The 12,207-nt window shown below is 41.1% G+C and overlaps 1 protein-coding gene across 3 annotated transcripts in view; it reads left to right on the plus strand.

The window, feature by feature from the left end:
• CHST15 (carbohydrate sulfotransferase 15) overlaps window positions 1-12,207 on the plus strand; it is a 122,654-nt gene that overhangs the window by 91,019 nt on the left and 19,428 nt on the right. For all 3 annotated transcript variants that reach the window (XM_061635730.1, XM_061635731.1, XM_061635732.1), the window contains exon 4: window positions 6,254-6,391. In XM_061635730.1, the coding sequence (XP_061491714.1) occupies window positions 6,254-6,391 (138 nt within the window). The remainder of the gene's footprint in view (window positions 1-6,253; window positions 6,392-12,207) is intronic.

Consider the following 12,207-nt stretch of genomic DNA (forward strand, 5'->3'; position numbering starts at 1 on the left):
TCAAGTGGTGTATTCCAGTCATGGGAGTCATCCCACCAAGTTTCAGTTATACCTATGAAGTCATATTTACACTCCTGTATTAAGAGTTCAAGTTCATCCTGTTTGTTTCCCATACTCTGGGCATTAGTATACAGACATCAAAGACCATGCGATTCACAGCCTGGCTTCCTTCGTACATTTTTATGAAGACTATTACTGGGCCCCATTAGAGCCATTCCCTCAATTCCTCTTACTGTGCACAAGCCTTTGTTTGTCGTTACCACCATGTTTACATCTCCCTTCTCCATAGGATTCAGTTTAAAGTCCTCCTGATGAAATTCTCCATGCTGTGGCCACACATTCTTCCCAGTTCTTGTGAGCTGCAACCCATCACTTGCCAGCAGTCCATTTTCCAGGAAGCATACCCATGGTCCCAGAATCTAAATCTCTTGCCTCGGCACCACTTTTGTAGCCAGTCATTCACCCAGAGTATTTTTCTTTCCCTTTCCACTCCTCTTCTGAGTACCAGAAGGATGGACAAGAAAACTATCTGGGCCCCAAAGTCCTTGAGTTTCCTTCCCAGAGCTTCAAAGTCTGACATGATTTCTTTGTAGCTCCGCTTGGCAGTATAATTCATTCCCACATGGATGCACAGAAAGGGGTATTTGTCACTGGGCTTTGTGAGCGATGGCAACCCTTCCGTCACATCTCTAATCTGCCCTCCAGGGAAGCAGCATACCTGGTGAATCCATGGATCTTCTTGGCATACTTGGGTTTCAATCCCACGCAGTAGGGAGTCTCCCACTACTACTACTCTTTTCTTCTCCTTGCTGTGGGGCGTGGTTTCATTGTGTCTGCTTGACTGAGCTTAAGCCTCTTGCTCGCTGTTGCATGGGGTCTCTTTTAATTCTTCCCCTGCAGGCTGTCCTCCAGTCTCATCAAGTGCCTGGAAGCGGTTCCATAGTTCCACCGGTGAAGGGTGTCTTCAAGCTCTTCTGCTCCTGTCACACTTTCCCACAGAGTTTCCTCCACTTTGCTGTTGCTCTCTACAACAGTCTCCTCTTCTGCCTCAGCATGCTGTTGTTCTTCCAGCTCCTGTAGTTCTCTTTGCTGTTATTGTTCCAGAGTTCTATCTAAGAACTCTTCATCTTCTCTTATACTCTTCAGTGTCGCCACCTGCTGTTCCAGGCCCCTCAATTTTTCTTCCAACAGCGCCACCAGCTTGCACTTGTTGCACTTGTATTCTATGTTGTTCTCAGGCAAGAAAACAAACATTGCACACACTTTGCAGGTCACCACCACTGGAGTGTCCTTCCCTCCCATAGTCTCTACTGCCTTTTCTTTCTTTCTTTCTTTCTTTCTTTCTTTCTTTCTTTCTTTCTTTCTTTCTTTCTTTCTTTCTTTCTTTCTTTCTTTCTTTCTTTCTTTCTTTCTTTCTTTCTTTCTTTCTTTCTTTCTACTTGTATTGGAATGACCTGTGGTTTGTCCTGTCCTCCTTCAGAGTAAATAGGAGAGTCCCACTGGTATGTGGTGCGCTGTACAAGGGGATTTTTTTTTTAGGAACTTCCCCTGCCGAACTCCCCCACCAAACTCCTCTGCAAAACTCCTGTTAGCTGTCCCTGTTCACTGTCTCTAAGAGCTGGCTCGCTAGTATCTCCTCTGGACCAACTGACACAGCTCCCTCTGCTCTGCTCAATTACAAATCGAAACAGAATCAGAAACAGAATTTTATGGAAAGGAGTTCCATAAAAAAATCCTGTCTCATGTAAGAATGGGATCTGTGGGCTGGTGCCACTTCAAAAGCATTCCGCCAACCTAACAGACGGTATTGATTTGTGTTCATCCTTTGTTCCCTAGCTCCTGCTTTTACCAATCTATTTCCCCCTTTAAAAACATTGATATTAAAAAATACTGATTTTTTCATTTATTGATATTTTGAAAGAAAATATTAATATTTTTGAAGGGCAGAAACTGATTGGGTGGGTGGGGCACTGAAAGCTGCTTTCCTTTCCAATGAAATAATGGAGGAGGAGGCTTTCTTTTTCTGTATCAATATTTTCTTTTGAATTATCAATATTTTGAAAGAAAATACTGATAATTTGAAAGAAAATATTGATAAAATAGGCTAGATTTGGGCAAGGAGCTCCTGAGTTGAGAGTGAGGGAGGTGGGGGGATTGCTGCAGAAGCCCAGTTCAGTTCAGGATGCTTGAGGGGTGAAGTGGGCTGAGGAAATTGAAAAGCCAGGTCCAGAAGTGAGGAGAAGAAGAGAGATGGGGAAAAAACTCTTTTCTATCCCCCCTCCTCCCCATACCCCCAGCATACACACCCACACCCAATGCAGTTTAATATCCAGTGTTGGAAAAAGCTGCGGAAGCTCATAGCATTCTGTACTGTTTCACAGAGATTTGAATATGCAGATTGTTGGGGAGTCTGGTTTTATTTTCAATTCCAGTGAAATCCTTGCCCATCCCTAGTCTCATGCCGCTATTCTCCTAACTTCCTCCAAGAATGGGACAATGGTTAGGGCATCGTGTTTTGATTGTAAAAATGAGTTTGCTGCTAACAAGGAAGATACTCTGTACTTAAATCTGAAGTTGTTCAGGGCTTTATATGCTCTTAGCAAGATATTGAATTTGAACTAATAGCAATACCTTGAAATAGAACTAGGTGACCTTTACACTCAGTTGCAGGAACATGAGAGCTGCTTTTCTATTTAGCCAATCCCATATGGCTTGACCAGTGCCATTTGGGTCTCCCTCCCCTTAGCTTTGAGTGTCAGGCACATGCAAAAAAAGCAGCAAAAAAGAAGTCTGTCCAGCCAGCAAGTGCTGTTTCTAGTCCTCACTATTTTAATCCCCCCCCCACATTACTCTTTGGCCTCATTGTAGGAGTAATGCTATTTTATTGGACTGAAATGCTGAGTGCTAGCCTCAGCTGCCTAGGCTGCAGTGCTGGACAGCCGCTGGTTTTCCTTTGCCCAGAACTGGAGCTGGCATTTTAGATTAGTGTTAGGGTCATCAGTGAGCCTTCCTGAGGGTCCATGCCATTGGCAACTGCTTAACAGTGTGGAATGCTAATGCTGGGCATATGGCTGGCAACTGCATATGAATGGTGCAACCGCAAGGTTGGGGCAGACTGCATGGGCTTTCTCTTGGAGGAAAGGTGCCACTTGCATGGGACAGACATGTATGCTTAGACTGTCCAGATGCTTCAGCTGCATAATGCTGCATAATGGAACTTGATTCCACAATCTGTATTGGCCATGTTTGAAAGGTGTAGAGACTTAGTACTAGTTCTCATCTGATGGTAAGCTCACTCAAGGACATAGTGACAACGGTATCTAATATCTACCTTGCTTGACTGCCAGTTGGCAAGAGTGAATGTTGGGCGCAATTACAATTATTGTCTAAAAGCAGGACCAGCGTCAGCACCTGGAATCTTGGTGGGCAGCTGCCCACAGATGCTGACACTGTCCCTGCTATCATTCTTCTGACAGGTTTAGAAATCAGGAAGCAAGGGTGGTGTTTTGGGGGGGGTTGCTTTTAAAAGTTGCAAAGCTTAAAATCATGACATTTCAAAGCAGTAGAGAATACATTTTTATTAGGTTTGTTATTGAACAGAGCTTTCCCCCTTTTCTTTGCTCAGCCTGGTTCTGCTTAGTCTGGATAGGCCACCCCTGTGCCCCAATAGACTGAAGATTATACCACACAGAAATATATTTTTGCAATGGGCATAGATTCAATTGGGCATTTCCCCCTTCAAAGAGAGCCCTAAAAGGAACACATAACAGATCTTCATTTGTCACCAAGTTGGTTTGAATAGCAAACTTTTCAGATTTAGGTCATCTTTGATAATTCCTTCAAGTGCTCATGAAGTAAATGAGAGTGAAATGAACTAAACTGGTATAGCTGTTTTCCTTTGCTAAGGTAACTGAGGCCGTAACTCAGTAAAATTGAGCTGGACCAACTTCAATGGGATTTTAATTTGTATGTGGTGTTATTTCAACCACATCCTCAGTACTTTGTCTCTCATATAAATTCTGTACTTGGTCCAATAAAACAACTTCTGAATTTATAGAATTTAATTCTTTTTTTAAAAATCCATGTTTTGAGGCTATATGCAAACAATTGTGTTTTAGAAGAGTCTGAAAGTACCAGGTACATTTCTCAGGATGAGCAACTCTTGGCTTGGCCAGTTGGATGGAAAGATGTCTGAGAACACTATGCATGCTGCTTTGATTGGGGTGAGTGGAGCAGAATGTAGGCATACTAACAAATCACATGTAACAATATGTAAGGGTACCCACAAAGCAGCCTTTAATCACACCATTCCCAAAGGATAAGAAGAGGATGCTTAAGGGTTTTGTCATATAGAGGGAGCTATCATTTTCTGTGAGCACACACAAAGGTATGTATATGGGTGGCACATGGCTAAAATATTTCAACTAAGTCACTTCTTTTCTTATAGCAGCAGAGATCTAGCTCCCTACAGAGCTACTTGGCATAAATGGAGCACAGTGTTGGACTCATTTAGTGTTGTATACAGCAGCACTTCATCTGCACCTTTGTATGTTAGCATACCATAACTGTTAGACAGAGTCATGTTAACATCCACTTTTTCCATTGCTTGCTTATGCAGAATTCCAAGTTATATAATAAGTAGGTATGCTTCCAAATGTTGCATATATTTGGAATTCAGCCAGGGCCGGATTAAGCTGAGGAGGGCCCCTAGGCTGATTGGTGTTTGGGCCGCCCTTCTCCTCTTCAGCAATATGCGTGCGCAGGTTTACCATCAATCAAGATGGCGGCCAAGGTTTCCCTAAGGGGCTGAAGCCTCTGCCACCATCTTGGTTGATGGCAGCAATGCGCGTGTGTAGCACGCATGCGTGCCATCAACCAAGATGGCAGCAGAGGCTTCAGCCCCTTAGGGAAACCTCGGCCACCATCATGATTAATGGCAAACCGCAAAAAACAGCGGAGAAAAAGGGCGGCAAACAAAAACACTGAAATCGCCCCAAAACTTCTTAAAAACAAAAGACTTTAAAACATATTAAAACAAAACAGCTTTAAAAAACATCTTTAAAAACACCTTAAATAGCAATTCCAACATAGACGTAGACTGGGATAAGATCTCTACTTAAAAGGCTTGTTGAAAGAGGAAGGTCTTCAGGAGGTGCCACAAACATATCAGAGAGGGTGCCTATTAAGGTTTCATTCATTTCTACAGTGACAGACTGTGCTTAGTACAGAAGATGCTAGGCAGACATTCCTTGGCTCATGTTTTTCTTACCCTTTTTTGCCTAACAAAACAACCATCCTCTAGGAAGAAAAAATTCATTTTATTGGAATATTCCAATAAAATATTGTATTGGATCTTCCTTGTGCCTTTTGTGGGTTACTGGCTTGGTTCTATAATGCAACCTCCATGCACTCCATTATTTATCTTGACACTGTGGTCAAGGTTACACTGTTTAGATATTTTGCTAAGAGCTGCAAGTATCAAGGCGGTTTCTGTTACTATTTGGCCAGGATATAAATATTTGCACCCTCACCTGTAATAAATATACAGTTTTCTGTTTTTTATTTGTACACACATATTCATGTTCCATGCATGATTATATACATGTTGACTACACCAAATTTACTACATGAAATGGATAATGTAGAAATTTATTATGCAACCTTTCATTTAGGCTCTTTTTAAAATCATATGCTGATTATTTTATTTATTTTGGTTTTTAAATATTTTATTATTACTATCATTAATTGTACAAAGAAGTGAAAAGGAACTTGAAACGTTCATGAAATACAATGCATATGAAGTAGAATAACAATATAAGATTGATAATGGGGGGAAAACCAGTTCTTTAAAATTGAGAACATCTCAAACCAGGACTATATCTTTGGGAGAAAAAAAGTTCTTTTGGCAACACTTGAGCAATGGGATTGAATTTGCTACAAACCCATGTTGCCTTTGTCCTGGTTCTTTTGACTTCAAAAATATGTCGGCTTAAACATTAAAGTGAATTCCAAAATGTTATCTATCTATTCATTAATATTAGGTGTACCTCTATTTCCTTGTAAGCAATATTCCTGCTTCAGCTACCATGTAAGAAAATAGTTCTTTGTGTTCTTTCCTTACTGAGCTATCAGTATAATTTAATAATTATTATATCCTGTTATGATTATGCTCTTTAAACAGGCTCTTCCATCATTCCAAAATGCAGATCAGTAGACTTTGTTTCCAAGCTTACTTTGTTATTTTTGCTTTCAGGGATAATTCGTCTGAGGGATGGATTTCATGATCGCTATCCTGTGGAAGATTACCTGGATCTGTTTGACTTGGCTGCTCATCAGATTCAGAGTGTGCTGCAGGGAGACACTGCAAAAGGCTCTAACAACATAATTATTGGTACAGAAACTACTGCTTATGGGGGTATATGTTGATGTAACAATATTTGTAGTTATCTGTACTAAGTTCACTCATCTCCTCTGTATCTTAGCAATGTGTAAGCTATGTATGAGATAGCAAAAATGTGGATAAAGCAATAGCATTTTATTAGAACAACTTTTGTTGGCAAAATGGAATGCAAGCTTTTCAGCATCATGAAAGTGTGTTTTCAACTAGTAATGAAAAGTTGAAAAAAATCTGCCTGAAAACAAGAACATTATAATTCTTTAAATTGTGTACTTTGCTTTTCAATGTAAATAGATTCTGTTTAAATATGCACTATTGTTTAGTTATTTATTTATAGCACTTATTAGTCACCTGTCAAATATATTTAGTATTCATTGCAACATGCAGTTCATCTAAAATCATAAAATAACTACTAAGAAATACAATAATAAAATCAAACGTGCTTAGCAGAATCTGGCAAAAGGCTTTGTTCACATGCTGGTGGAGCCTAGATGCATTCACTCGCTATATGTACTGCTCTACGCACTCTGGTATCCTTAGCAAATGACAGAATGTGCAGTAAGCAAGTAATCTTCTAATGCTCTTAATGGGCATGGAAGAACAAATGGGCTAAGGCATTCTCAAAGACATATGGGACCTTAGCTCTTTTGTTTTCCTTAGGATGTTTTCAGTGTAGGGTGGCCTACAAAAGAGGACAGAATTCCTGCACCTTTAAAAGTTGTCTAGAAGAGGAAATTTCAGCAGGTGTAGCTTGAATGCAAGCAGAGCTTGGAAAAGTTACTTTTTTGAACTACAACTCCCATCAGCCCCAGCCAGCATGACCACTGGATTGGGCTGATGGGAGTTGTAGTTCAAAAAAGTAACTTTTCCAAGCTCTAAATGCAAGCTATACCCAGGGCTGGCGCCAGGCATGACTGGGCCCTTGGGCACCAACCTGTCCCATGTGTGCAGCTCCTGCCTATTCCACCTACCTCGCTCTTGTCTCCTGCTGCTGTGTGAGCTGCGTGTGCAGGGCCGCCATCAACCAAGATGGTGCCGGAGGCTTCTCTAATGGGCTAATGCCCCCACTGCCATCTTGGTTGATGGCAGTCATGTGCAGTATGCTATGCGTGCACACATGCTTGCGATCAACCAAGATGGTAGTAGGGGCTTTACCCCCTTAAGGAAGCCTCCATCACCGTCTTGGTTGATGGCAGCTCTGCACGCACAGCAGCAGAAAACAGGAGAGAGAGGTAGGTCGAGCGAGCAAACAGGCAGGCAGCCTGGAAGCTCCCTACCTGTGATCTGTGGCAGGCCCCCTGCTGTGGATTGCAGAAGAGGCCCCTCTAGGCCACAAGGGCCCTCGGCCAGGACCCGACCAGGCCATCCTTTGGCGCTGGCCCTGGCTATACCTGCTGAAATTTCTGTGTGTTTTTATAAAATGTTTTATTATTGATATCTTCAGTGCTCTGGCCTTCTTCGAGAGGAAGGGCAGCATATCTAAATTGTATACATAATACTAAATAAATAATTCAAATTAATTCTCAAGTTTTTCTCTTTTTTTGGAACAATTGCCTTCTATTACAGCTTTGCAGGAAAGTGAACGTTTGTTAAGGAAAATGTTTACAGTGCCTTTTCTATCAAGTTTACAGGAAATAATCTGAATTAATATGCTCATTATGTTGAACTTTTTTATTACCTTGTTAAAAATACAATTTTGTCAAGAATGCATCTGTAGGATACATGAAAATCACAGATTAGCTTTGGGAGCCGTGTTATTAAACTTCAGATGATTAAAAAGCGTAGATATAATTAAAACTATAAACATCCCTCTAACTTTACCAGGGAATGTAATTTTCCAATCAAAGACATCTCTGAATCAAATCTTTATTGGGTTATAATTATATTGCCAGATGAAGCCATGGAAATTGCAGAAGCACTTCATAAGATACTACCCTTGTAGCTCCAGGCATTCTAGACAGGGTTTATTTATTTATGTTTATTATTATGATAAATTCACTAGAATGTTTTATGAAAGCACAACATGATTTTATTTCATTAATCTCAGGATAAGGACATTCTACAGCCAACCAATGGAAGTAGACAGTTTAATCATATGCTATGTGCTTTTAGCTTCTGTGAAAAATTGGTATATTTTGGACTGTGCTGTTGTCATTTGATATATAAATGTAGCAGAGGTTACTTTATCATGGGCTGAACATGGCCTCCTCACAAATATTAAATCAGAATTGTGATGGGGAGAGAGATGATAAAAGCAGTTGGAAATATATTTTTGGCTGCCATAGTGAAGAAATTTTCAAGGGAGCTAGTGGAGAGCAGAATTAATTAGTCAATCTATTTTGAAGATTTGACTGCTAAATATAACCTATGACAAAATAAGCAGTGAAAATGCCAATCTCAGATGGGGGCTATGCTAATTAAGGAAATACCATCTGGAATCTTAACGTCCAGCCACACCCTGTGCTAACATAGTCAGCACAAATTCTGGTTAGACTCAGAGGTGCTATACTGTTGTAACCCTTCTGTCCTTTATCTATTTATGTATCCTTAATTTCTATAAGTGATTAGAAGAACTGAGTTACTGATTCCCCCATCATTGTGTGCTGCAGCAGATAGATGTGCCAAAAAGTAATTTTCATTGATATAGTCTCTCTTGAGGAGCAGAGAATTTAGTGTATAGAGTCCATTTGACACAGCTAGAGGAAGGGCATAAGTATTTTATTTGTTTTAGCAAGTGTAACAAATTTTGGCTCTATACAGTAGATGTAAGAAGGGCTGTGGCTCATGTTTTGGGATGGATTTTCTGAAAATCTTGATATCAGACTTATCTGCACAATTTTTTGAAAATATTCTGTCTTGTTCCTTGATCTCAATGAGAAGCAAGTTTTTTTATAAACAATTATATGTTGTATGCATTATTTGTATGTATAATATTATATACATGCACCCTCCAGGTTTCCTAAAGTAACTAGCACATAAAACAAATACAACAATGCAAAAATATAAATAAGAAGTATAAAAATCATAAGTATAAGAATACTTAAAACATTATGCTGCAGAAATATAGTACCACATGGGTCATGTCCATTTTATTTATTTATTTATTGCATTTGTATACTGCCCCATAGCCGAAGCTCTTTGGGTGGTTTGCAACAATTAAAAACATTAAAAACAAATATACAAATTTAAAACCACATTTTTTAAAAAGCAATATATGTATCTTTTTACGTGTAAGGTTGCATTAGTTGGGCTTTTTAAAAGAAAAACTGACTGTACAAGTGGTTCAGACAGTAGTGGTGGTCCAGTGAGGGCAATGCTCAATCATGTTGGAAGCACCAAATTCCATATATAAATCCATTTAAAACTGCTTCCTTCGTCATCCCTATTCATGCTTATTATACAGCCAGGTTAGTGGATGTATACTACAGCCAGCATGGATTTTTCACATTCCACAATGTATAGTACTGAACTCAGAAACACTTGCTTAACAACCCTCTAAATTTTCATGGTGATACACAAAACAGTCAGAGGAATCGGAAGTTCAAAGTGTAAAAAGAGAGAGAGAGAGAGAAACCAGACAGACCCCTTTTGGACTTTTTTCAGTCAGAGCTCATAATCTGTTGAAATTAATTAGAAATCAGCTATGTTCACAGAGTACCTGTAATCCTATTACTGACCTTGCCCCATATTCTGACCTTCATCTTCTGCAGTTTAAAAGTTACAAAAATGCCTGGCTGATTTTTAATTAATTTAAGAAATCTTGGCTTGAACTCAATGATAATGCTGGGCATGCTCAGTAAGAGCCAACTGTCAGTGTTCTAAAAGCCAGACTAATAGCTGCTTGGCTAATCAGGACCACAAACACACCAAACCTTTATTTCACTTCAGACAGTCATGGCTTCCTCCAAGGAATCCTGGGAAGTGTAGTTTACGAAGGGTGCTGGCAGGAGGCTCCTATTCCCCTGACAGAGCTACAGTGGCCAGAGTGGTTCAACAGTCAGCCACTCTTACTGAAGCTCTGTGAGGGGAACAGGGCATCTCCTAGCAACTCTCAGCACCCTTCACAAACTACACTTCCTAGGATTCTTTGGGAGAAGCCATGACTGTGTAAAGTGAAATAAAGGGTTGGTGTGGATGTGGCCAGGGACAGCTTTGGTTTAAATTTGGGTGAGAGCCTACATGTGCCTGCTGTAGAATAAAAAGGTGGGGAAACCCTGAAAAACAATGATACTGTTCACAATGCTTTTCTTTTGGAAAGAAAGGGGCTTCCCCTCTGCCCAGTGAGCACCCACCCAATCTCCTCCCCCCTTCCTGCCCTCCTCTCCCCTTTCCTCCCCCTCCCCCATGTCAGTTTCACCTATCCTAAGCATGATTGCAGAGGAGTAAATCCCACTGAACTCACAAAGCATGCAAATGATCAAACCTGCCCTCCCTCTTACCCCTTCCCTCTCCCTTCACACCTCCTTTCCCCTCCCTCATCCCCTTCAAATCCCCTTCTTCCTCTGCCCTCCCCCTCCCCATGGTCAGTTTTACCTATCCTAGACTATGACCTGGGAGACCAGGGTTCAAATCCCCACACAGCCATGAAGCTCACTGCGTGATCTTGGGCCAGTCCCTGCCTCTCAGCCTCAGAGAAAGACAATGGTAAACTACCTCTGAATACCACGTACCATGAAAACTCTATTCATAGAGCTGCCATAAGTTAGAATATACGTGAAGGCAGTCCATTTCATTTTCAAGCATGATTGCACGGGAATAAATCCCATTGAACTCAATAAGCATGCAAATGATGAAACCCACCCTCCCCTCCTTCCCATCACCTCCCTTTTGCCCCTTACCTCCCCCTTCTTTCATCCCTCCACTCCCCTTCCAATCCCCTCCTTCCCCCTCCCACTCCTTCTGCTCCCCTCTCCTTCCTTCTTCCTTCCCTCTACTCCCCCCCCCATGGTCAGTTTTACCTATCCTAGCCATGATTGCACAGGAGTAAATCCCATTGAACTCAACAAGCATGCAAATGATCAGACCTGCCTTTCCCCTCCTTCCCTCTCCTCTCCCTTCCTCCTCCCTTCCTCTCATCCCCTCTTCCTTCTTCCTTCTCCCCTGCCCATTCCAGTCTTCCCTCCCCATGGTCAGTTTTATCTATCCTAAGCATGATTGCATGGGAGTAAATCCCACTGAACTCAATAAACATGCAAATGATCAAACCTGCCCTCCCCCTCCTGCCTGCTCCTATCCCTCCCCTCCCCTCCCCCTGTGGTCAGTTTCACCTATCCTAAGCATGATTGCACAGGAGTAAATCCCACTGAACTCAATAAGCATACAAATGATCAATCCATTCTCAGCAAACTTGCACAGGATCCCATTTCTTACCTCCCGGATTAAAAAGCAGGGAAATTCACAAATAGGCAAAAAACCTTGTGGTTTAAGAATGTAGCTTAGCCAACAGATATTTCTATGAAACTTTAAAAACCAGGGAAATTGGGCAGCTATAGTGAATGCACCAGGGGAGTAGGAGACTTGACCTCCTCTCTGAGATATTGTACTGCCCTACAAATTTGTCAAAATGCAAGCACAATTTGGGTTGGTCTTTCACAGTCCAATCCACTTGCTGTGTAGCCTGGAAGAATTTGGTAACATGTGCCTCTGAGCATATGGTGAGTGGTAGTAACACCTGCAGTCAGCCCAAATAACAGAAACAAGACATGTGCCATGCTGATCTTGTTTTAGCAGGGAGGAAGCAACAATATTAAAACAGTTGATATCTTTCAGATAGTCACTTAAAATATGTTTGATTTACTTTGCAATTTTAG

Source organism: Rhineura floridana, chromosome 7, assembly GCF_030035675.1.
Source record: "Rhineura floridana isolate rRhiFlo1 chromosome 7, rRhiFlo1.hap2, whole genome shotgun sequence".
Taxonomy (NCBI): Eukaryota; Metazoa; Chordata; class Lepidosauria; order Squamata; family Rhineuridae; genus Rhineura; species Rhineura floridana.